The sequence below is a fragment of the Ischnura elegans genome, chromosome 1, assembly GCF_921293095.1.
Source record: "Ischnura elegans chromosome 1, ioIscEleg1.1, whole genome shotgun sequence".
In the NCBI taxonomy this organism is placed as follows: domain Eukaryota; kingdom Metazoa; phylum Arthropoda; class Insecta; order Odonata; family Coenagrionidae; genus Ischnura; species Ischnura elegans.
Window position 1 is genome coordinate 50,539,257 of NC_060246.1, and position 27,404 is coordinate 50,566,660.

The 27,404-nt window shown below is 38.9% G+C and overlaps 1 protein-coding gene across 1 annotated transcript in view; it reads right to left on the bottom strand.

The window, feature by feature from the left end:
- The window catches only part of LOC124159924 (cell division cycle protein 16 homolog), a 43,069-nt gene that overhangs the window by 8,443 nt on the left and 7,222 nt on the right, over positions 1 to 27,404 (bottom strand). Inside the window, exons 5-9 of the mRNA XM_046535782.1 lie at positions 24,795 to 25,089; positions 23,343 to 23,422; positions 20,292 to 20,381; positions 9,379 to 9,535; positions 1,400 to 1,552 (exon numbers count right to left, since the gene is read on the bottom strand). Coding sequence (XP_046391738.1) covers positions 1,400 to 1,552; positions 9,379 to 9,535; positions 20,292 to 20,381; positions 23,343 to 23,422; positions 24,795 to 25,089 — 775 coding nt within the window. The remainder of the gene's footprint in view (positions 1 to 1,399; positions 1,553 to 9,378; positions 9,536 to 20,291; positions 20,382 to 23,342; positions 23,423 to 24,794; positions 25,090 to 27,404) is intronic.

Below are 27,404 nucleotides of genomic sequence, written 5' to 3' on the forward strand. Positions count from 1 at the left end.
AAGAATGCTTTCACTAACGATCATGACAGAGGAAACACTTCCTCGGTTCTTTCGCTGTTCCTCCGTGGAAACTGACCTTGGAATGGATTATAAAAAGAATCTTCTAGTGAACTGCGCAAATGATATTGGGCCTCTTTTGAAAAGAGAAAGTAGCCGACTGGAAAAATATTGGGCTAACAATGGACTACCCGTAGAGAGTAGAGTTTAAAGGGGCATAAGCCGTCAATTGAAAACATTACGAGGAAACCATCATTGTAGCGGCCCTCGGAGTATAACTCGTGTCATCAGTCGTCACGTATCATCGAAGTTCACGAAGTGAAGGATAAGGTAGTTAGAGGTTATTACGGGATGAATTTGCTCCATTAAATCGGATCTGATACAAAAAGTGTCTGGTGTTTGGATCAGAAGGGGAGCGAAACATTACGAGAAGACAAATCACCTAGCTTGCGAGTTGAAGGTCGACCCAGCGCTGCATTCGCGGAAGAAAGCAGTTGAAGAAGCGTTCCCCGGTAGATTCTATTGACTCTTGGTAAACTTTCATGAGACTCTTCTTGTTGATGAGCAGAAATTCGAAGATTTGGATAATCATTTGCATGAGCCGTCATGAAAAAACGTTAAATCGGGCAAAAAAAATCTTGTGCGGGAAAAAATTTTTACGACCATAAATGCGGAAAAACGCAAAATGCGGAAACACTAAATACGGATTATTTTTACATTGCCCTAATAGGGATTGAATTGGGACCCTAAAAAATAAACGCTAAATGCGGAAAAACGTTAAATGCGAAGACGTTAAATCCGGATCCGACTGTATTGCAGTGGCCTCGCATACGGTTGAATACAGCCCTAAAGAACTGGAGATTTTGTCACACTGATATTTATGCCGTGATCAGTCAAAGGTCAAACTGGAGAGGATGGGAATAGTAGAAGTGAAGGAAGCAGGGGAATTGTAAGAAGAAATGAAGGGAATGTGATCACATGAGTCACAGTCACTCGCTCGCAAGAGGCAGTTTGCTGAGGAATGTGAGAAAAATCGCATTATTGCCACTAAGAAGATCTGAGGTCAGGAAAAAAAAGCTCTCATTGAGTCCTTGAAGCATTCTAAAATAACAGACTATGTGCGTGAATTATAATTCATTGTTTGATACACGTAAATTACGAAAACTAAAAGAAATTAAACTGAAGGTTTGAATTACCTGTGTTTTTTGATTACTCATGCCACCTCTCCCTAACATTAGCCCGGATAATAATGAGATTGTTTTACAAAAACTCACAAGTGAGAGTGAGGCCAATGGCCAAAGAAAATTTGTTTCTGAGGATTTATATAGTAGATTCTACTTACAAGTATAAAAAGAACTAAAGAAACACTGAAGACTTCCCTCGTGCACATAAAAACACTTACTCCTGATTCTGGAATGCAACTACACCCATCTCGTGGATTACAAATGGATCCTCAGGTGCTATAGTCCTTGCTTGAGAAAAGAACTTCAAAGCCAGGGGGATGTTGCTGGTGAGACCACACTCCAGACCAATATAGAGCAATGGTAGATGGCAGCTGAAGACAGGAGAGAGAAAGATCATCATTATTTTCCACGATTCCATTATGATTATTTCACTCTTCCTCTCTACCCAAGGACAAACAGCAGAGGGAGGAGGTTCATTGAATCAGCTAAGCCAAAGAAACCTTGAGGGTGGATCATATAGGGAAAGAGGGTGCATTTATTAGATAAAGGTTCTTCCAAAACTAAGATGACCAGATAGCCAAGCCTAATTTGAAAATACAATGGGACAATTATGTTATATTGGTAACATTGGGTGTCATTGAATTATTTTAGGTGTTCACAACTACGAAATACCTATTTGCTATGATGAAATACAATAGCAGTTCAGTTTAACAAGTGCCAATGAAATATGTATTACAAAATGATTATTGGTGCCTGATTCCAAATACCATGGATCTGTGGCTGCATGTCAAACAATGTGTAGAGACTTGATCATGGAGCTGGGACTAACTGCAGTAGGAAAGATACATCAAATCAAGGCATCATGCAGCCATAGATGCACAGTTCTTGGATGCAAGGGCTTAAAGCCATAAATAATTTTGTTGGTGGGGTTACCGTAGATCATTGCCGTCAATCAGTGTTGCTCTTTCACACAAGTTTGAGAATGAAGTTTGGAAACCTCTTCTGAATCAATTTCTGAAGCTGTCATTTTAGCACTAGGGTTTTATTTTAATTTTGAACTACAGGTCTGAAGACTCAATTCGCATTGGAGTAGGATAAACAGAAGACAGAAAAAACAAATCCATCAACATTGGAGATTGAAGGTGCGGGGAAGGTGCATACTCCGCCCTTTACATACACTGTCACTCTCCTCACAGTCTTTAATTGGCTAGATGCTTCTTTACCATCTTTCCATGCTTTTGGATTAAAGAAAGAGAAGTTCTAAACACCATGATCTAACAAAAAATATGCCAGGGAAGACAATAAACATACGGTAAGTGAATTACATAAGCATATCGATGTATTTTTTGCATTTGAATGCATGACTGCTGCAACATCGATCAGTCCGGCACTCAACTTCCACAATCCATCTACCCAGCCATCAATCAATGATTGGATAGTCAGCCTGACATACAGACTCAGTCTTCTCCCTGCACGAAGCTAAGCTGGCCTAAAGCCTGGCTGGCTGAGAAATATCTATTAAGAGGGAGTCCATACCGTGGCAGGGACTGTAAAGCAGTTCTCACTATATGCCATACTCGCTAAAACGAGCTTCCAAGGTATTTTAAATACTTGAGGACTTGAATAGTTTTTAAAATTTATTTTTATACTGCTTTACACACTCATGGAGACATTATAAGAGGTGTTGTTTATAAGAAAGTAACAGCAAGTATGGAGGTGAGAGATAACGGAAAAACTATTGCTACCTACAATTTACATCACAATCCTGGAATTTTTAATGAAATTTGAGATTACCTTAGAAAATTATGTTACATTGAAAACTAACCTTATCCTTCTCACCAGTGTACCTAAAGTCACCACCATCAGCCATTGAAGGAATGACGATCTCTTTTGAATCCCTCATGTTACACAACACACGACCTTCGGGTGGCCGATCGAGCTCAAATTTTTGGATTCGGTAGATCATGCCTATCAATTCATTATGCCCAAGCGAGACGACGCACCTCTGGTTACCCGAGTTTGCCACCTGATAGCTATACAACGAAAAATCAACGTCAAAAATAGCTGAACGGTAATTTAGCTTATTTAATAGGTTTAAGTAAAAAAACATTTTCCATTTTTAGGTAACAGGCAAAGATTCGGTGCGTGCCGATCAGTCGCCGGGTGCATTTCTGCCGTGTCCGCGAGATCGCCTGCTTTACCCTGGGTTCAGCTCCATTCAAGTTATAGCTTGATCAACCCAAAAAATGTTCGTGTGATTGGTTACAATTTACCTAAATTGCAACGTTAAAGCCTCAATTCCGTCGCGGAATAAACTGCTACAAAGTGGTTGCATTTTTCTCAGGGCAACGGTAAGAAGGCAACATGATTTGCCTCTGATGAGAGAGATCAATTCAGTTGTGATCCCGTGTCTTTCAGAGTATTACGATGGCAGACAAAAGAAGTCATTACACTGCCGCTTTCAAAAGAAAAGTTATACAGTGGAACCCCGATCTATCATTCCCGCATTAATCGTTTTCCCACATTCATCATTCGCCGTTCATGGTCCCAAATAAAGTTCCATAAAGGCGATGTAATTTTTTCCTGCATCTATCATTCCCCGAAGTATCGTTTTCCCGCATTGATCGTTTGACGAAAATGAGACGAAATAAATACAACGTGTCATTTATGGCTAATAACGACAGGCACATAGTTTGAATCTTCCCTGGTGGTGGAACTACCACAGGGAGAAGCTCACAATCAGGAAAGTAACATTAACACATCTCCCAAGATCCGTTACCCCCCTCCATTCAGCACTCGCCTTCCCCCTCTAACGATTTCCTCTTCTCTAAAATCAAACAAAAGGTCCCAGCTCACGCAGGGATCGTATTACGAAGATCTTAGCTTTGAAAGAAAATATCAAGTAACACGAGAACAATACTAACGTGTTACACACCTCTCCCTTTCTCACCCGCTGAACTATTTTCAGCCTACCCGCTTCGAAGTTCCCCGTTTCTGGAGGTCAACTGCTGCATGAGTCACCAATTAGCCCAAAAGAAGCTTCTAAAAATGAATTTCAGCAATTGCTATTATACTTTTATTAGACTGAAACGTTAGTAATTTCCACGTAATTAAAAAAAGAATGAGACCAAACACAACATACGATGGTGATTTTTGACAAAACTCGCTATCCTCGTAGCTGAGCTTCTCCGCAGTTAATGCGGTATTTTTTCCGAAAACAGGATATCAGGTTGTTATCAGTTATCAATTTACGAGATATACCATAAGTCTCACTTGTCAGAGTTACTGACGAAGGGATATCTTCTCAGGATTTTTGTTTCTCCCTACTAACAATCCGAATTCATCTGCTCAACTGGCGCTACGCTAATTAGAAAAGAATGGGTATCTTCAGGGCAAAAAATTTCATGGCGCAGTCATATGGTCATGCTTCACCCTCTGCAGATATGCTCTGCGTACGCCGCACGCGATAGCATCAATTCCGAACTTCACCTCGTACGATTGGTTCCTGACTTTCCAGGGTGGCTTGACTTCTAACCACTGAGTGTTTTCCATGTGGGTTTAATAAAGTCAGGTTTCATTTTCACCAGTTTAATTTTATTCGTCTTCGGACCATGGCCCCTCCGAAGAAACTATTGAGAACTTTAGGAGATGGACTGAAAATAATTGAACATGAAGATAAGAATCCGGGCTAGAAGTGCGTGAATACTGCTGAACGCCTTGGGTTGTCCGCTAGCACATGACGGTAGGGGTGGGGGTAGAGCGAGCTATCTGGTAAAAACAAGTAGAGAGATCAAGCCGAGGACCCAGGTGGACGTGCCGCTGACAATTAACGCAACATTGTTCACGCTTTCCACGCTGCCTCAATTATATTAAAAATATATTTTTTAGACAGGAACAATTCAAATAATAGACTATTTTTGATCTTTGTGATCCATCTCACAACCAATCACTGCGCCGGCGAAAGCGGTTGTTTTAGGCACAACATGCACATTCCTCTCGTGAATACGTGTACTGGAAATGGCGTTTGATGGATGAGAATTTTTACATCAGACAGAAATCCATAACAGCGTAAATGCAGAGTGGAGAGCAAACATTTTTTAGCAAGGTGACGTGTTCCTTAAGGATATTTGAAAGAGATATTAGTCAAATCAACAATATGACCTAAGTGCCTCGATAAAGTACTATTATTCCTGTATTTAGCTAAATTCTTGTTTGAATCCTTATACGAATATCATAATGACGCGCCAAGATCCTGAGTTTCCTGGGACATAGGCAACCAAGCCAAACATTCCCATATTGATTGTTTATTCCTATCATTATTAGGAAAAAATAATTTTTTTTCCCTGGTGGAGTTCCAAAAAATTCTTTTTTCGTCGGGGTCGGGGTCTTAGAATTGTGTTCGTCTTAGATTCGTGCAAATATGGTAATTTTGTAAAATAATAACAGGTGCTGAAGAGGGTAATGAACCAAGGGCAATATAATATGCAACCTTTCCAGGGGCGATTTTGTATTTATTTGTGCTCTCTAGAGGTACCTAGGGTAATGCGAGTGTAAATTGTCTTCTGTAGGGGTAGGGAAAGAATAATTGCATTTAAATTACTAATTGGGAGGGAAATCCACCCTAAAGATTGATTATGCTTTCATTGGGAAATGGAAAGGGATCAGCTTGGGATAAGTAACAGAGGATGAAAAGTGGACAGAAACCCGGAGTCGGCTTTAGCCTACTCTTAACGAATGGTATCAAGCGGACAATAGTTTAACGTCCCATGTACCATTCCGGCAGTACAGAACACTGTCCCATAACGGACAGTGTACTGTACTGCGGGTGTGATCCACGTTAGATGCAGGGATTGAATTTCCAAATGCTCTTAAATTAGCTACTGAGATTTGGATGTGGAAGGCCAGTACACTAACTATACACTCCATTAAATCCTTTATTTGCAAGTTTCAGGATGGTACTAGAACAAATGGAGAACGCGTTCTTTCCACTGCCGCAACGAATGTCCTGGATTTTTGACAGAATACACACATCATTCACGTCTATGAATAATTTTCTCGTGCCAGTGAGCTTTGAAGCAAAACATGCATATTTTATCTTGTCTAGGAAAACGGGAGTACTTAATTGGTGATTAATTATAGTGTGTTTTAATCATTACTCGGAAACTATCACCTTTTCACAAATAATGATGAGCTAATTATCTTCTCTCTCCGCCTGATCAATGTCTTTGAATAACTAAAATTCACTGTTAACAAACTATTGTTATTTCTTTAGGGTGCATCAGCAGCTAAGGCCATTTTGAACCACTTACTGACTGGAAAAAATAGTAATAATAATTGAAAAAAACAAGAACAAGTCCAATCTTAAAATATGGCTGGAATCAGTGGGGTACCCAGGAATTTTGTTCGTGGGGGGGAGGGGAGAAATCCAAAACCAGGGGGGGAAATTTTTGAAAAACAGTGATCTAAGTAGAGTATTTTCAACTAATTTTAACACATTTAATAATTAAAAACACTTCACTTTTTCAGATCATAAGTGATACATAACTGATATTAATGTTACGAAGAGCAATCCTGATGGGAGTTAGCTCACCCGTAAAAAACAAACAGTAAGGGGCAATTTTGCCTTTGTGACTCGATGATATGGGGATACTATGGTGCATCCTCACGAAGTATATGATTTGGAACCGTTTATATACACAAATGTAAAGTCAGAGTATTCGACCTGAAATTCCCTGAATAGTTGTTAGTACTCTACAGGCAGAATAGTAAATACATTTAGAACAACGAGTAAGCCGAGGTCTCAAAGCTGGCCAGAGAATTAACCATGGTGGAACATTACTGTATGCGGTAGGATACTTGGAGGGCAGAATAAAATTGCATTATGCTATAAGATTTTTTAAGCAAAAACTAAGAGGTTTAATGGTTCTTGTCTTTTGGTTAAAAACGTCTAAAAGCAGTGGGTGATAAATAATGTAAAAACATGGCCCAATGTTCAACATGTTCCAACCAGCACAATTTTCAAAGAAACAAGCGTAACATGAGCACGTTGAAACAAATTGAGACGGAATGGAAACTGCTGACAACAGACTGCTGACAATGAAGGGTCATAGTTGAAAAAGGATCGAAATTTTCTTTAAAATAATAGTTCAATATGGCATATATGCGGGCCCCTGGCAGAATGCATACCATCAATACACCTATAATTATTTTCATCATTACTCATTCTATGCTCATACAGGATGAACCAACAAGATGGAACTCCCTTAATCAAATGATGAGGCATCTTCCGGAACAGAAGCAAACCAAAACATAAGCTCCCTCTAACCCAAGTTTAATGTAGACATAACTCCACCACAGTGCGATGCTATCAGGCAATTGATTGATGTTCTGGATGTTTTCGAAGAAGCAACATTTCTTGCTAGTGGAAGTGCAGTCATAGTTTCTTAAGTTATCCCCTTGTGAATAGCATTATTAATTTCCTAGAAACCAAGAAGTTTTCGCATAGTCATCCACAAGGTTTCATCAATGATTTGCTGCTTTCCAGCAAAAGTTGGTATGAATTTCAGGAAAAGAAGAATAGTTCACTTTTACCACAACCCTTGTTGTACAATTCAAAATCTTTAGAGATGACAAGTCTATCTAAACAAAGTCATCCCAGAAAAACTGATATCTTAGGGAAAGTGCAACCGAAAATAGCTGATGTAAAGCAACAACAATCAACGTGTGGACTTTATTCAAAATAAAAAAGTTGATTTTTTAAATTTATTCGTTAAAAACCTTTTTATTTGTACATTAAGTGAAATGGAATAAAAGTATACCTTTAATATAGTTTGTGCAGTTATATTATTCAAGGTATATGAATATTCAAGCAATGATTTAATATTCGAATTCGATATTCGAGTTCAAGAAATCTGCTTTTCGACACATCTTTAGTATACACTCATTTGAATTAATTATTGGAACCGCAGGTTTCAACAATAATATAATTTTCAATTGCAATAATCTTTACATGTAATAGCACCTGAAGATGATTTTTGAAAAATCAAGTTTTTAGCATAATGAAAATAACTCTGCATGACATATGTTGACTATTAACCAGCCCTTGTCCTTCAAAACTACATTTTTTCTCAATAGGGTGGTATCCTGTCATTTTTTTACTGCACAAATCGCAAGATTATTACTCCTGGAGCATGCATTTCATGCTTTTAGATTTTTAGATGACAATAACTATTTTTCACGATTAAATGAAAAGTGAAAATTTTCAAGTGTGCAAAAATGCGATGCCTAAGTATGAATGCTGAGAAAAGCCCCTGTGATGTCATTCTGGTTCCCGCTGCCGTTGTGGAAGGCGAGCTTGGGGCGAGGATATGAGCATCGCTACGATACAGGCTGCTAGCAGGTAGTGCTTGGCTTAAATAAGGATTCTTAATACCTTATCAAACAAGGAAGAGTGTAGAAACTAGGTCCCTGTGATGTCACGTAGAGTGGAATCTCATGGGCGCCAATCTGGCCTTTTTTAAATGAGGTTAAAATTTACCATTGCCATTTGTTTAAACCAGGATTTCTAAAACCTAATAATTTGTATATTATGTATACACTAATCGAATCGCAATCAATGCCTTTCGTTTTCTTTGATGAAGGAAACTACCCCTTCAATATGCAATTACTATTTGCAGTAGGAATGCTGCGGGATGCCCACTCATAGCAGCTGATTTAGCGTGCCCACCCCGTTACTGAGATCCACCTGTGATCTTTTCCATGTCCACCTATGAGCCGCTAACCATAGCTTTTATCAATTTCCTCGTGAAATGATTTTAGTTTTTTTTATCAACATTCTATGATTGATATTAGTGATTCCACATATTTTGAGAGTCATAAAAAACCATGGCTAAACGCCAAGGAAGACATGAAGGAAAATATTTTTCCCTCACACTTCCGAGACAGTACATACTTAGCCAGTCTCTGTCCCAAGAAGGGCTGTATATTGCCACGGTGGAATGCATCACAATAGGCAAAATTATCACTTCCACTGAGGATTGTTATTCAGGATAATTTTCACCTCTCTCCACACGATGACGGTTCTTCTTTTCCCAGGACAGTACATAGCTTAGGTATAGAATGTCTATGAATTAAGGTCTATGACTTCTGAGTCACAAGAACATTAAGTTTAAATCAAAAGCCTTAATAAGGATCTTACCCTTTCATAAGCTGAGATGCTTTAAAGTAAGCTGTTATAGCTTGGTCATGCTCTCTGTCAGCTGCAAATGAATGCCCATAAGCCAACCATGCAGGTCCAAAAGGTTTCTCCAGTGTTGTGGCCTTCCCCAAATAGCTGCGAGCTAAATCATTTTTACCTAGTATGGACATGCCAAGAGAAATAATAATTAAATAAACGAGGCTAAAATACACAATAGATTTGAAGTATTTAAAAAACTATGCAGAATTATGTAGTTCTGAAGAAATATTTATGCAGAAGAAACTTTAATGTGAAAAAAACAAAATGACTGAAAAAATTGTGTAATTGTACCCTTAAAAGTGTTATTAAGCTACCTTTTTTTTAAAAAACCTGCTGACCCATCAAACTTCATGCCACATAGCTGTACTGATTTGAACTATTTTTGACTTATTATAATAAAATAAGAAAAAATCAATGTAATATATAAAATTCTCGTGTCACGGTTTTTTGTAGACAAACTCCTCTGAAAAGGCTGGACTGATTCCTATGAAATTTGGTGTATATGTTCAATAGGGCCGAGAATATGTTGTAAACTATTTTTCATTCTTCTCCAGGGCCCATGATGCACTGCAATGGGCCCTGAGTCATTTCCATAAGAAATACATGAAAGGTACGTTTTAAACACCTTGAGTGTGGCATGACGAGATATCACGTCATGGTGGGCTATCCCCTGGTGCTGATGACGTGATATCACGTGATGCGTACCCCAAGGGTTCCAGCCCTCTGTAAGAGCTCGGTTTAGTTCTATTATGACCTTTTATGCCTCTAAGTTGCTCAGCAGGGATCTAGCAGCTCATTTGTGAAGACCGTTTCGATCAACCTTTACCGGGAGGATCGGGAGAAATTTTTTCTTTCGTTTTAAGGTAGGCCAATTTCCATTCATTTTTCCCCCTGTATTGCAAACTATTATTTTTATTTCTTTCTATTAATGAGTGAGTATGACAAATTTTATTTGAGTTTAATTTTACATATCATATGTAATTCTTCGTTAAAACTTTCGCGGGTGCTCGTCATGTTGAATTAAAACTTTTGGGCTATGTCGCCGCGTCAGATTTTGGGTGGCCCCAACGTTTCCCAACCGATGCTGGTCGCTTTCTCAAGGGAATCTGAAGAGGTGGGATTTTAAATTGGTATATATAGGTATACGTGTCAGGTGGTGGGGGGAGGGGAGTGAGAGGTTGGAGGAGTAGGTTGTCGATTATTTTTGCCGATTACGGGTTGCCAAGTACGGCTGATTTTAAGGCCAGTGTCTCTGTTAAAGTTGTTTTTCTCCTCTTTAGATATTTCTATTGCTTCTCTTACGAGTCTCTGTTTAAAGCCTTTCACTCTCGCAACAATTTTTGCTTCCTTAAGGTCGATTGTGTGGCCCAGCGCTGCGTGTTCGGCTACTGCGGACTTCGTTGACTTCCCAGTCGAATTGCTCTCTCGTGCTCCTCTAGACGTGTTTTAACCGATCTGCCTGTTTCGCCGATGTAGTTCTTCCCACAGGTCTGGCAAGGAATTCGGTATACCCCTTCGACTTGTAGTGGAGTTCTATCCTTGACGGTTTTCAGTAGATGCTTTATCTGTACGTGAGGCGAGAATATTGTCCTTATCTGGAATTTGCGTAGGATATTTCCTATTCTGTCAGTCGTCCCCTTAATGTATGACAGGAAGGCTTTCTTCTGGTCGCTGAGGTCATTAACAGAGGAGTTCGCTGCTTCTGCGGTGTTGATTTTGATCTCGTTGTTCTTTCTGATAACTTTATTAAATGTTCGAGAGATAACTCTGTCGTCGAATCCATTTGCCCGTAGAATGGCCTCTAGCTTCTTCCTCTCTTCGGCAAAGTTGTTCTGGTCGCTTATTTTGTAGGAGCAGTGAATTAACGTGTTGACCACTCCATTTATTTGCGCTGGATGATGGTGAGATAAGGCGTGCAGGTACCGATTTGTTGCTGTAGGTTTTCGATACACTGCATGCCCCAATGTTCCGTCCTTCTTCTTTTCCACGAGGACATCTAAGAATGGAAGTTTTCCGCCTTCCTCCACCTCCATTGTAAACTTTATGTTGCTGTTGATCCCGTTCAAATAAGTAAAAAATTCCTGAAGCTTTTCTTTGCCGTGCGTCCAAATGATAAAAGTTTCGTCGATATATCTCACCCAAATCTTCGGCTTGTAGGGGGCGTTCTGAATGGCTGTATCTTCTATGTGCTCCATGAATATATTTGCAATTGCTGGGGAGAGAGGGGAACCCATCGCTGCTCCAGACGTCTGTTGATAAAAATTATTCCTCTACCGGAAGAAAGTGCTCTTGAGGCAAATCTCTGTCATCTTGGCGATGTTTTCTCCGAACCTGTCTTTTATGATATTTACCGCCTCGTCACAAGGAATATTTGTGAAGAGCGATGTTACGTCAAAGCTGACAAGGATGTCTTCTTCTTTGACCTTGACGCCACTAATGATCTGAAGAAAATGTTGTGAGTTGCGAGAGTGAAAGGCTTTAAACAGAGACTCGTAAGAGAAGCAATAGAAATATCTAAAGAGGAGAAAAACAACTTTAACAGAGACACTGGCCTTAAAATCAGCCGTACTTGGCAACCCGTAATCGGCAAAAATAATCGACAACCTACTCCTCCAACCTCTCACTCCCCTCCCCCCACCACCTGACACGTATACCTATATATACCAATTTTAAATCCCACCTCTTCAGATTCCCTTGAGAAAGCGACCAGCATCGGTCGGGAAACGTTGGGGCCACCCAAAATCTGACGCGGCGACATAGCCCAAAAGTTTTAATTCAACATGACATATCATACGTATTTATTATCTAGAACTTAATTACAGTAGACTCCCGATTATCCGGCTGCGGTTTATCCGGGTTGCGGATTATCCGTGCATGATTTTCACTCTCGCTCAATTTTTTCCGCGATCTTTGTTTTTAAAAATCCTACGCAAAATCACCAGAATTACTGCATCAATGCTAGGACATACGGGGCTTATCACTTCCGTTAGAACCCCCTTCGTGAAACGGAAGCGATCGCGCACTAGTTGCATTCACGGGAGCACCGTGTTTCTGTTTTCCAAGCCTCGCAGTGCGCGACCTCGCTCCTTGATCACGGATACAAGTCCCGTAGCAGTTTCAACCCGGGCAACTTGTGCGAGACGCGAGTACGTGGCGTAGTGCCTGACAGTGTAGTTTGCGACGTGAAGCAGTGGTTTTGAAGCATTCGTGCCAACCTTTTTCCTGTATCCGTTATCACACAGCCACGGATGCGTGGTTTTCGAAACCAGGCCATACACAAAGCATTAATAATACGAGTACATCCACGCTATCGTCGCTAAAAAAAAGATCGCGAACTGGCGAAGAAAGCTCTCAAGGAGTCCTGGAAGCACTCTAAAGCAACACAATAACTGCATAAATAATAATATATTGTTTGTTTTACGTAAATTATGAACATTAAAAGACATTTAACTGAAAGTTTGGATTATCCGTGTTTTCCGATTATTCGTGCCATCTCTCCCCATCATTACCCCGCATAATCGGGAGTGTACTGTACGTGTGTTTATTGATTTTATACTCCGTTTTTATAATTTTTAGCGAGAATATAAATTTTTTTCATCCTTCCTTTTTTCTTCATGCGAGCCAAGTATTTTTCGAACCGTTAATGTCTGATGTTAATATTTTTATTCAATTTATACATGAAGTACTGTAATTGGTTAAACTTTAATGTAAATTTGAAACTGCCATTACATTTTATTTATGCAATGTAACATATCTCTACCTGAGGCACCCTTCTTTTGTTTGTCAGTGTAACTCCTAAGGAGTGAGGGGATCTACAAGCGGCAATATTACGAGATTGAAAGTTATTTACGGAACAAGTGTAAGTTATTTATAACATTTATTGTTGATATATGCATATCATGCACCTATAAACATTCTTTATACAATTGCAAATAACTGTTTGCACATTATCCCATGGCTTGGCGAAGGAGTGATTCTTAGGAGTTGCTATATAAAACTGCTTTTATTCTCTCGATAACTGTGAAATCAATGGCTTATGGGTGCTCTCAATTCTTAGTCTCACCATTGTAAATATTTAGTTCCTATAGATAGTTTTGGATCAGTTAAGCTGTTTGTAGCATTTTAGCATTGGACTATTTCACCGTTAGTGTTTATTTTGATACTGTTATTTATCGGAATTTTTACAAAAATATAAAATGTATTTGTTGCAGATAGTGCGGCAGCGAGGAGTATATTGGAAAATTTTGTATGCTGGCCGGGAGTCGATGCCATCTGAAAGAGGTGAAATTCCTTATTCATCTACCTCTGCCGATGATCAGCAGTCCTTGATCAGGACCCACATACATCGACGTCGAGAGAGGGAAACCTTCGCAAGGACACAAACATTTCCTTCTGAGCTCTTTTCTTCTTTAGGCAAATGTGCATGGAGGAGGAATAGAGAAGCTCTCGGAAGAGTGCGGGAATCTGGCATTCTCTAAAGACTCTGAATTAGGAATTAGCGAGGAGGAAGGTGGGGAGGAGGATTAACTCTCACAGTCAGGTACTCTGTTGCCTCCTTCTACGCCCGATCCCCATATGTCAATGCCTGGCCCACCCACCCTTTGTCCTATTCTTTCCCCGAACCCTCTGACTACACCGTCAGTCCTTCTCCATCCGATTGTCTTTTGCGGTGGACCCAAAGTTCAGTGACCTCTCACAATGTCACTTTCATAGAAAACCCAGCTCTAACCACTCCACCCCCTTCCAATGACCAAATCATTTGTTGCGTCTCCTCTTCCCAGACACCCTCTTTCGTAAACACACATACTTTCTTATTATCTCCAAAAGGAAAGGTTAGGAATTGGAAGCAATTGACCTATGAAGTTTTTTTTTACCTTCATAGGCCTTTTATTTCAGAAGTACACCCATGTCTCATACAGCGCAAGGGATGCGTTCCTTGGGATCTTTGCACTATACGAATTTGCGTTATACGAGAGCGTTTTAACATTGGGAAGATAGGGATGTGTTCCGGGTAGCATAGGTGTTGGGTATCTAATACCCTCTAAACCATATTTATTCCCATTAATAGCATTAAGATACCTTATTTATATAAATTTTATAGTTTAAAGTATCTTTAAAGATAGTGGGCACGCATTCAAAGACTTTTATTCACGTTAAAAAAAATTCGTATGTGCTTTTGAAATTCCTGTTGTGCGGGTGGGCTAACATCAAGGTTCTTACTCTAAGAACCTTGGGCTAACATCTACTCTCTCAAGGGTTTTTAATGCATTTCCGGCAGTAGACGATTTTTCAAACCAGTCTAAAATCTATTAATGTGTCACCCAGGCCCTTTTGTCGCTCATCAAAATGACAGGTAAATGCTACTTTGAATGCCATTTCATAGCTAGTGGAGTTTATGTATGAAAAATCATTTTAATTTGAAGTCCTACTAGGCACTAGCAACTACGTGAAACAGTCTTTAAATGCCTTGAAACCTGACCCAGGTTTTCCTTCCCTGAAAATGAATGAACGAGATTGGATTCTTTTCCAAACAATTTCATCTCGTCAACACTAAAAACTAGTTGTGGGGGAAAGAAGCCATTTTAAATCACAGCTTGGAGTTCATCAGAAAATGTTACGGTGACTGCGCTATCAACACCTGCACATTCACCTGATATCGCCGCACTGAACATACCTGTTTACCGTTTAAAATTCTGGAACCAACCGCAGCTTTCACAAAATATCTCGGAGTGATTACCACACTCGTCTTTTTGTACAGATTCACAATGAACTTTCCGTATGTGTTGACCGCTTGGCTGAAGTTGGTGCGGCTGAGGCCACTTATGTTTTAACTTCGTCTTTATTCAGAATAAGGCATCGTGAGTTTAAACTTCCACGCAATATCGCTTTGACGCTCTCCATTTTCAAAGCAATAGGCCTCCTTCAATTTCTCTTTTAGGTTTATGCTTTTTCTTGATAAATTCTTGATTTTTCTACCCGCATTCCTATTTTTTGCCATATTCTCTTAGTTATTACTCTGTACGGCTCTATCGAAATCACCTTAACCAGCTTAACTGTATTCCTGAGATGCAGAGGGCCTACGACTGCTGGGAGGGAACGAAGCCATTGTGTTTGAGACTCTATAGGGGACCCTTTTATGTGTTGATGCTATTGGTACGCAACTCGGCCACCGCTACATTTCTCCCCCGTGAATACCGATGACCTTGAAGGCTTTGGTGTAGACCCTCTACCTGGAAGTCAATCGCCCAATAACCTATGACGGCCAAAATTACGTCTCAAACCGTATTGCTTAAAAAAACTCATTTCCACTAGCCCCACCCTTAATTAATGATCTAAATTAACTATGTATTATCATTCTGTTTAGGAGACGAGATAAATTACTTCCGTAGGCCGGCTATCTGGACCCAATGACGAGTATTACTTTTGGCCATTGCATAGCAATGGATTTCGATTAATATATAAACAAAAAAGAAGATTTGAGACGAGCAATAATATTAATATGCGTTTAATGATATCAATTTTGTGTGTACTTAGCGCAAGTTCACGTTTTATCATGAGAGCGTTTAAGTTTTTTGATTAAGCTACACTGCATTGCGATGTTTCCCCGGGGAAAGAATTTGCGCTATATCGAAATTGCGCTATACGAGACAGGTGTATTCCTGTAAACAATATATCCAACTCATGGAGCATCGATATCTTGTTTGACCTGCTTTGCTTTCGGAAATACATGAGTCGTGATTGATTATTTAGCATTCTTCAAGCCTTTCATTTTTCACCGCATACAGGCCCAAACGATTCAGAGCCCGAAGATTTCCTCCGTCCGGAAAAAAATCCTATCCTTTTTGGATTCAATTCAATCCCCCATTGATTCACTAATAATTCCTTCCGAAAAGCTTGCTCATGCTTTTTCATTTATCATGAACCCGATGAAAAGATTTCCCTTTATAAATTCCATCTTTCTTCCATAAGATCCTTTAATCTTCCATCCTACATTCCTAATTCCGGGCCACTTTTACCATCAATTTCTCAATCTCACTTCCCTGAACTCATCCAAGAGGCAGGTCGTAGAAAGAAGATTCGATGGTGCAAGTATTGCACTCTTGCGGTGCAAGCACTCTTGGGCGCAGGAAAGACCGCATATATCTACACTGGCTGTAAGGATTCTTCTCCACTCTGTCCGGAGTGCTTTTCTCTCATTCTTAAGAAGGCATAAATAGTAACATATTTTGGTATCACATATTGTAAATAGAATTATAAATTAAATATATTGTTATAAAATTTATGAGAGGTATATCCTACATTGGTAAAACATACATGACTATAAGTAATTGTATATAATGTTTTTTACGTTTTCATGTAATTGTCTAAAGGCCTGGTTACACGGTACATGAGAATGTACAAGAAAATGTGAGAATGTCTGAATCTCAGAATGAACGCGAAAATGCACCGTGTAACCACGCAAAATGTAAGAATGTATGAATTTCTGAACGCCTGCTCTAATTTCATTCAGACAATCATACAATTTGAACTCAGAGTCACCTGGTGGCAGACTACGAAAACGACACATTCATTTCATCTGGCTTGTATAGGCGACTTCTTTGTTTACGTACGGCCCCGATAGTTATTTGGATTTGATATGATCTTGCTTGAGTTGGATATCTCACTAATTGGATATGGGTAGCGAAAGAATGGAACACAAGAAAAGGGGATGGGTAAAAGGAAGGATCAGATGGAAAGGCGCTGAATGTATGAACAGCGAGAATTGTCCAAGAATGAGATCCAAATGATCGTTAAAAGGTCATAAAAAAGCATGTGATAGGCAAAGAAATAAGTTTCAAGTACTATTTACGCTGTATTTACTCGAGTTCCTGTTTTTGAATCGAGACCGACTGCAAAACGAGTCGAAATTTTAGGTGTTGCGTTGACATGCAGCGAACGTTATGGGCATCGCAGTAATAAATATTGAATTTACCTTGCCAAAAGCCTCATATTTCTCGTATATTCCTGTAGCGTGCGCCGATTCACAGGAGAAGGATGGAGAGAAATCACGACACACTCGCTTTCAAGTCTAAAATTCAACTGCCTTTATTATGTCCTGTTTATTATATCACAAGGCTTAAGGGCACGAGAAATTTTGAAAATGTGCTTTTATTATGGAACACTACTATCCAACAAAATTTTAACGATATCGGCGAAAGACACTTCGTGAATATTCCTTGTTAGGGGCTCCTTGTGACGAGGGGCCGGCCGCCCATTACATTCCTTATTTTTCACCGTGGTTTAATCGTAATCAGTATTTATTCTTGTAAACAGCCACTTTCCTTATAATTTGATCCTACAATGGGTAGAATGATAGGTACATTTATAGAGTTGTTTACAAAGTGAAATAAGTAACTTGATAAAATCCTGCGGTAACCCTGATTTAAGAGTGTACTTACGTTGAGGATATCCCGTTGACAATATAGATAATGTATTTGACTCCATTCTGTGGATCATCAACCACTTATTCCTCTTATTTTTCCCTTCGAACACAAGCAAAAACCTTCTCCGGCGAGTAAATAGAGGTACTAGACGTCGGGGCACTTTGTATGGTTTTATGGGATACACGATTTATATGGTTTTCACACGTTTTTCTATTGAAGGTCCATGCTGCAATATACTTACTGCATTAAGCAAATGATGTAGGTGTGTAACGTAGATAACAATCTGCAATCAACTTATTTTAATTTAATCTTTCCAAAGCCCCCCAAACAATCGCCTTTATTTATTTCAACAACGCCTTGGCAACCCAATATATTCACAATCCGAAGTTTGACGTTAAAGCAGCAATTATGTTCGCCGAATTTGCGTTTGAGTCCCTACATAGACAGTTTTTCTATCCACTTCCTCAGTCTGTCATCAGTGGATTCCAGGCCGTGATGTAACGCGCGCACGCTCCGTCAAGTGTTTTCAAACAGTCGATGAAGATTATTTTTAAAGACTCATATCTCAGATATAAAACATTAGTCATCCGCGAAATTTTCGGCAAGTATATTTGAGGTAAGGATCTTATTATTCTTGTACTTTTAAAAAAGTTTGCATGTTCCCCATTGGTTTATACTTTAAGTTGAAATAATTTGTTGCGCATTTAAAAATGTACGAAAAAATGTCCGAAAAAATGTACCGTGTAACCACCTACTCGTGGATCTTGTCCATGAGAATGTACAAGAATCTGTTCAGAAAACCATTCAGAAAAATGTACAGATTCTTGTACATTCTAATGTACCGTGTAACCAGGCCTTAAGGGAAATCTATGAAACATTGTGATTTTTATTCACATGGTATTTTTTTAAATGTAGTGCTCATTTTCTTGATTTTAAATGTGAAAAGAGTTCAGGAAGGTGATCCTACCAGAACTACCGATATTAATTCTAATTATGACGACTTTTCCACAGATTCAAATTACCCCAACTGCTTTTATTTACTTTCCTCATTAACAGGTTTTCCTGGTTGGTACGTTCATTTTTTGTGGTCCCTTCAGAAATGTACTAAAAAAGTTCCACTGTAATTCCATTTCAGAGCTAGCTTTTAAGACAGTTGACGTTCACAGCACCTCAAATGATATGTACTTAAATTTTTTTGGTGATGCGTAGAAGCAAAAAAAGTTTAAAACATGCAGATTTGGTGAGAACTCAAAATATCATAAGTGTACTGTTTAATTGATCTGATTTCTGATCTTCAAATATTGATTTAGAGATATGTTGAAATTATTGATGTCCAATAATTTTTTAAGCATTTAACAATTTAATATTAAGTAGAAAATTACAGTAATTTTCAGAAAAAATAAACTATGATGAGGTACAAAATCAGCGTTTATGTTTCAACATGTACATCATATTAGAGACATCAAAATTTTGCTAGTACATATTCATCAATGCATTTGTTCAGAATGGATCATTTTCTTAAGCTTCGACGAGTTGTTGAGGCCAATTTCAATGGTTATTCTGAAACATCTGCAGAATTTAAAAAGTTCTAGATGTTTTTCAGGAGCACATTTTACTGATAAAGAGAGACAACTTAATGAAGTGAATATTCTTTTCTCCCAATTTATTTATTAAACATTTCAATACATATTTTTTTTGCTGCTGAAGCTGGTTTTTCTTTTTAGGTTCCCTTTTGTTGACTCCATTGTTACATAAGTTCAAAAAATGATCTCACAAAAACCAGCATAACAGGACCATCTCTGGATCAAATTACAACATCGGAAATTCAACTTGATTTTAACATAATAACTTCAACAAACTTTGTGATTCTCTACACTTTTTTTCACTCTGTTGGTTTCAATGTTTTTCAGATCACTTTCTAGAGTGAAAAATAAGTGCGGAACATTACAAAGTTTTCATTTTGTTACTATGATGAATTTCCACGATGTGAACTTGCACATTGCTGAGCTAATTATATTGGTTGGGCAAACATGTATAAAATATTGAGGCTCCAATTTCAATCAAGAGCCCTCAATGAAGAGGTTTTACCTGATTTATCTGATTATAGTCCCTCCCTTTATTTCCAAAATTGCCCATGCTCAAAGCAAAGGGGCTCAAAACTTAATTCCTACAAATTAAATTTTTTTCACTGAATCTATAAAATTAGGGTTTTTTTAAAGAGAAATACAGTAATACTATCACTATTATTGAATGCATAAAAATTGATTGTCAAAAATTAGCATTCATTTGGCTGATTAGCAACGTTAAAATTTGTCTGAGTTTCCCTTAGTTTTATTTTATGTGTACATGGAGATTGAATAACCAACATAAGCAGTTTTAGGGATAAGTGAACATTACCAGAGAAGAAATTTTTACAAATTTCTGGCAATAAAAATGGGAAAGTAAACTCACCAATAATGTAATAGTAGCATCCAACAGCAAACCATGAAATGGCCATTCTTGGATAAAGGTCAACAAGACGATGAGCGAGGTAAAATAGCTCTGAAAAATTATGAGAAGAAATTAAATAAGACAAAATATTTAAATAGAGCCTTTCACCACAAAATTACGTTGAATTCAAGGAGAAATTTTACAGAACTATTTCCACTAATTTCCATGCTCTGAATATAATACTATTTCACCTCAGAATGTAATAATTTTTCATTGAGTAATCCCACCACAGAATGTGAAGAGGTTTGTATAGCCTTAACAATTTTAATCATAGAAAAAAAAGTTGATCGACTAGGAACAAGTAGAACTCATTCAGAAAAGCACGACTGAGAGGACCTGTCAACCTAATGCCATCTTATGCCTCAGAACACCCTTCAAGGGCAATAGCATTGTTTGGGATAATGAGAGGCTAAGGATGGATAAGCTCAAATAGCAAAGCCAAACATTGGACTTTAAATGGTACCCCGTGTGATGGATCTTTCAGTACCTATGCTGATTCCAACAACTTAACTTTGTAAATACTAGAGATGGGTCGAATAGTAGATTTCTCGAATTCGAATATCGAATTCGAATATTAAATCATTGCTCGAATATTCGAATACGTCGAATTTCGAATACCTCGAATTTCGAATACCTCAAATACTAATGATGAATGCTGGTATGTTTGACTGAGTTGCCTATGCAGAAGGCAACACAGGATTTTGGGGAGTAATTTTGATTTCCTTTAAATGATTCGAACAGGAATTTAGCTGATTAATGAATATTTTAATTTTATGGAAACAATTGGGCATATAATTAATTCAACTAACATCGCTTAACCCTCACTCCTGCTGCCAAGTGCTAGCTGACAATCTGAGGCATTTTGCAAAATACAAGCTCTTTTCCACCGGATTTTCTTCAATTATTTTCAGTCCATCTTTGGGAGTTCTCACGAGATAAGAAGATGAATTGGAATTGCTATCAGGGAGAAACCAAATATTCTGAGGAAATATCCCTTTGTCTGGGACTGTAACAATAAAGATTTATAGCACCACTCATAAATTGTAACTTGATATATGTTTTCGGAAAAAAATACCGCATCAACTTCCGAGAAGCTCTGCTGCTCATATCGAGTTTCGCCAGAATGCGTCTCCGTCGTATTTTGACATTTATTTCTTTGCGTAAAATGCTTAAATAAACTCAGAAATACGTCGTGTTTGGTCTTATTCTTTTTGAAATTAAGCGCACATTACTAATATTTCAATTCAATAAAGGTGTAACATCAACTGACGAAAGTCATTCTTAGACACCTTTTGTGCTAATAGATGACTCATGCAGCGGTTGACCTCCAAAGAAATGGGGAACTTCGAAGCTGGTAGGAAAAAAAAGGTCAGTGGAGGAGAAAAGGGAGGGCCCGAAACACGTTTCTATTGTTCTCGTGTAACTTGGTATTTTTTCGAAGCTAATTGTAAGGTCTTCGTAGTATGATCCCTGCGCGATCTGTGACCTTTTTTTTTATTTCGAAGAAGAGGAAAGCCTCAGAGGGGGGCTAGTGCCGAATGGAGAGGGATACCGGATCTTGGGAAATGCGCTAATGTAAGTATCCCACGGTACTCACACAGCTATTGACCTCCAGAAATGGGGAACTTCGAAGCAGGTAGCCAGAAAAAGGTCAGTGAGTGAGAAAAGGGGGGAGGGCGTGATACACGTTTTTATTGTTCTCGTAACTCGATATTTTTTTCGAAGCAGGGGTCTTCGTAATGCGATCCCTGCGCGAGCTTGATTTCGGAGAAGAGGAAAGCGTCAGAGTGGGTTAGTCAAGTGCTGAATGGAGGGGGATAGCGGATCGTGGGAAATGCCCTAAGGTTGCTATCCCACGGCACTGATTGTGAGGTTCTCCTGGTGGGGGAATCGGGGATTTTCGGATTTTTTCACCCGACCATTTTCGGTTCCCCTCATCGAACTCTTTTCACCGCTAAAATCCACGAATTTGATGTAATTCGTCAACTTGCGTAAAACGGCGCTGCGAGCACTAAATGACTACAGTTCTCTACATTTTTCCGAGTCAACTACCAACGATGTGCATGCTACAGTGTATGACGCGAAATTCCAAGTATTCGAGGTATTCGAGGCGGTACTTTTCGCATAACTATTCGAAACCTCGAATATCGAATACTTTCTAATATTCGAGGTATTCGAGTATTCGCGGATACTATTCGCGCATCTCTAGTAAATACACAAATATAGCTTCCTATCTGGGGATCTTTGTCAGATCGGAAGTGCAATGGAGAGGGGAAAGAGTTCCTGTAAGCAATTACACAAGGTGGGCTGAAAAGATAGAAAGCTATATGGGTCTCATGCTCTCTTATTGTGTTTTCTTACCTCTAAAAATTGTAATAATTTTCTGTGTCCTAACAACTTTTTGTGGGATGTGTAAGTGAACATGGCAACTCATCCCAAAAGCAAAGAATTAATTGATTATATATTTGGGCATGATGAAAAAGAAAGCAATTTGCAAGAAATCAAATCAATTGTTCATTTTATCTCAACTGTTACTGAATGGCATGTAGCTGAAGTACAAATTCAGCTATGAAATGTACTCTACACACTGCTACAGTGTTAAGAGATAAGTGCAATGTTGCAGTGAGAATTACACAGTAGGACACATTGGCATGACATAAAAATATAACTAATGTCACAAATTAGATTGGCATTTCACACTCAACCCACACCAGCCTGAGGCCTTATGTGCACAAACACACAAAGGTGACCTAAGCTGTTGAGTAAGTTGTTTGGCCTCAGCAGGATCCAAATGATTAATAAGTAAAAATTCCCAAAACCATGCTAAAGTAGATTGGAAAAAAAGCTGTCATCTCTGAAATTATCTCTCATTGCAATAAAATGCTCCATTTCCTTAATTATTGACCTTTCCAGCCGATTACAAACAGACCTCACTGAAAAATTATGTTTTAAAGGAAATCTCTGAGGGGCAACAACAGAAGAGGAGTCAGAGATCATACATTCCATTCTTACCATTTGACTTATTCATCTCAACCATGCAGGCTATATGAACAGGTAAACATCCAGGCCTGCAGGGGTCTCTTTTCAGAACACTGAAATTACATAAGAATGAACTGTTAAAATAAGAATGAACCTAAAACACTTAAACCCCTTCCGCTAAAAATTATTTTCTGAATATGTATTGTTCTCTCATCCTCTATTTATTTTTCCTGTGATTCTTTTCAATGGAATGGTAGGTAAGGAAATGATATTCCATAGTTAGCAATCAATGCAGAACATTGAAATAAAAAGTGATTATTAAACATTGAGAATACAACAATCGCTACTCATATAAAATTATTTTATTCCTCCAATACATCATATTTCATGAAATGAGTTCTTTATGCACATTATGATGTTTTAACATTGTTAAAATTTTAAAGTATTTATATTTTTCCCCTAAAAACACATGCTGCACAATATGACTTTCACTTGAAACCCACATCCTACCATTTAGATCAGCAAAACATTAAGAAATTGGCCTGAAACATATCGCTGTCACAGTGGCAGACGACTAGAAAGGAAGCCATGGCAAGTGTAGCGCTTGGCAGCCATATTGAAATAATTAGTATGAATAATGACTGGGTTCCTGGAATCGCAAATTTACAAACTGGATATTCATTGAAAGAGGGTGCAGTACGCGAACGATTGATTCAATATATGCCACCTCACCTACAAGCAAGTGGATGGGGGGAGAGTGCTCTCAGAGAGCAACAGCAGGTAGCTGTGGAGTTATGCCCCGATTGCATCCTGTCTTTAGTATTCAGAGTAAGTGCTGAGTATTTTCTCTGGGTATTCTTTGGGCTTTGTGTATTATATACAGAGAAAATAGATCACACTAATGGCGGCATGCCCATAGTGAATATTACTTCATATGATGGGGAATGTAGGATGATGTAATGCGGCAGAGTCAAGAATTCAGTGTTTAAATCTGTGGTTTGAACTTCTTTGTGGTTTGAAATTTAAAAAGTAGCAGACTGAAAAATCGCAAAACAATCATCAAAAAAAGCCAAAAACCCAAGAAACTGTGTAAAAATCAAAATTGTACTTACAATCCCAAAAATATGCATTCACAAAAATCAAGGAGCACAAGACATCACTGATTTAAATGGCCTATTTGCAGAGTTGTATCACCAATTATTGTAAAGCTACAATGTAGAAAAATAATGATTTTCAATTGCAATATTAAGAGAGTTGACCTGTGTTATAATTAACTTTAAAATTAGTACCCTACTCATGCTACTAGCCCCATTTTTCCGCAGAAGGTAAAAAAAAAACTTCGTTTTAGGAGTCATTAACACTCAATAATTTGCATTAACCAATTTCATGAAAATAAAAAAAACATTGACATAGTTATAAATATACCTTAGAATATGGTTTAGACAAAATAGTGATTACTAATTGGTTACTTAAGAACAAACTGACCTTTCTGTAATGCGCGAGCACTCCCTATGATCACAATTATAATAATGGCGCTCAGCTTTCCAAGTAGCAACATCAGGGTTATTGGCTAGTGACTGCAGGGCAGCAGGAGGAACAGCCGGAATGGAAGACGAGGAAGGTGGCATCACAGCCTCATCTTTTGTAGTCATACAGGGATTTGGTGGAGCAGGACGATCATACTTTTTCATTCGACACTCATATAAGAAATGTAATATTGCTTGCTCCGTTTTTGATGGACACTGCCGAGACATTGGAAGTGATTCCAGGAGTTCCCTTTCTGTAAATAGAATGAAAATACGATAGCCCATTTACAACCCAAAGAATTTTCAGCATTACACTTTATTTATGATAAGGGTGGTAAAATCATAATAACATTCCTTAGTCTATGCTATTTACCATACATGAAAATAATGATACACACTGATTTTGTCAATAATAATATTTTGTTAAAGAATACTTCGATTATTAATACAAAAGGGAGATTGATATCAACACACAAAATTCATTTTTTTCTCAGTCATGATTAATGGAAAACAAATGTTTCTTTCAAATAAAATTTCTGGGAAACCCAAAAAAGAAACAGTTTTTCTGCACCATTAACCCGTCATCGCCCAAAGTTTTTTTTAATCATACATACTTCAATTTTATAAAATGCAACACATACAACCAATGAAGCATGCTCCTAATTTTATATCCCAAAATATTACGTAGAACCAGAGTTACATGCCCGTGGCATATGGCACCACTGGGCGGGGTCTCTTCGCTGCTAAAGGCATGTTGGAAAGATTTGAACAAATGGCGATCGGATCCTACGACAAGAAACCCAAATTATGGCTAAGATACGTGGACGATACATTCGTAATTTGGCCGCATGGACCCGAAGAACTGCAGAGTTTTCTGAAGCATATCAACTCCCAGCATCCAGCAATACAGTTCACAATGGAGATGGAAAAAGATCGAAGAATCCCATTTTTGGATGTGATGGTGAATAAGAGGATCGACGATTGTCTCGGCCACGAAATATACAGAAAGCCCACCCACACTGACCGCTATCTGAGCGCTTACTCACAACATCATCCATCCCAGAAGGCTTCACTGGTGGCAACACTATTGCACCGCGCTTACAAACTCTCAGATGCTGAATCACTGGCCAAAGAAAAGGAGCACCTGATGAAGACCCTCAAGAGGAATGGATACAACAGAGAAATGATCCTGAAAAGGACTGCGCAAGTAGAGAAATGCAACAGGACACTAGACAAGGAGATGCAGCCAAATGAAAAGCCAGAAACATACGCTACCATCCCGTACGTCGCCGGCACAAGTGAAAAGATCTATAGAATACTAAAGAAGAAGAACATCGTCACAAGATTCAAATGCGTGACAAAAATAAACCAGATTATCCCAAAACCGAAAGACAAGATTCGAAATAATTTCGACGAAGGGGTATATCGCATACATGCTCATGCGATAAATCATACATTGGTGAAACATGCAGATCCATGAAGATCCGCCAGCAGGAGCACAAGAGGGCCACACAGAACAAGAAATTTGACCTCTCAGCAGTTGCCGAGCATGCATGGAGTGAGCCTGGACATAATATGATATTTGATGAAGCGAAAATCATCGCAAAAGAAAAGAGGTATTACCCCAGGCTGATAAGGGAGGCAATAGAGATCATCAAAACGCCCAAAAATTTCAATAGAGAAGACAGATACAATATACCCAACACCTGGAAGAGAGTGTTTAGAAATCCAACCAATCACAGCGCAGCAGCAAGGGTAACCCGCGAACAACACCGCGGCGGCCAGGAGGGAGAGCTATATATACGCGACAAAAACACCAAAAGCACCACTTCGACCTGAAGACGCCTGGTGGAATCCTGGCAAAACTGTCGTCACCTCTGACAACGAAACGCGGCGATAACCCAGAAAATGGAGAAATCCACAAATTCTGTACGCCACGGAAGACTCCGAGACAACCTAGGCCTTAAGTTACACCTAGGTTCGACCATCTCTGTGACTGCAGGTATTGTTTGTTGGACCTCTTCAGGAACTCCATCTTCCCTCTGTAGTTGTCGGGGTATTAACTTCAGTTCCGATCGGTGAACCTTGGATGGAGGGTCTGTCCTTATCAAATAGACTCCATTTCCCAGTTTATTTTCAACCTGTAAGGGTCCTATCCATTTTGGAGCTAAACCAGCATGGTACCCCTGAAGCTTGTGGCTAGGTTGGTGGTTCCTCCACAGTGCTAGCTGTCCAGGCTGCAAATCTTCTTCAGTAACCTGGTCTACTGCTTCAGCTTCCTTTTTAGAGCACTTGGTTGCTTCTTTGTACATCCAGTGAACTTTTCCCTGATGATTCTCAACCCAAGCCATATAGGGGATATCCTCTTCATCTTCAACAGCTTCGATTCCCCAGTTGCCACTGCATCGAATCGGTCTTCCCAAGAATAGCTCGAGTCTTTGCATCATATTTTTATGTAAGACAGCTAAATGGCCACAAAAGACCCCCAAATCATCATCACATAAACCAGCTTGTTCTTCTAGCTCAAGCAGGGAAGGAAATTGATCAAGCTCGCGGCAACCTATGTTGC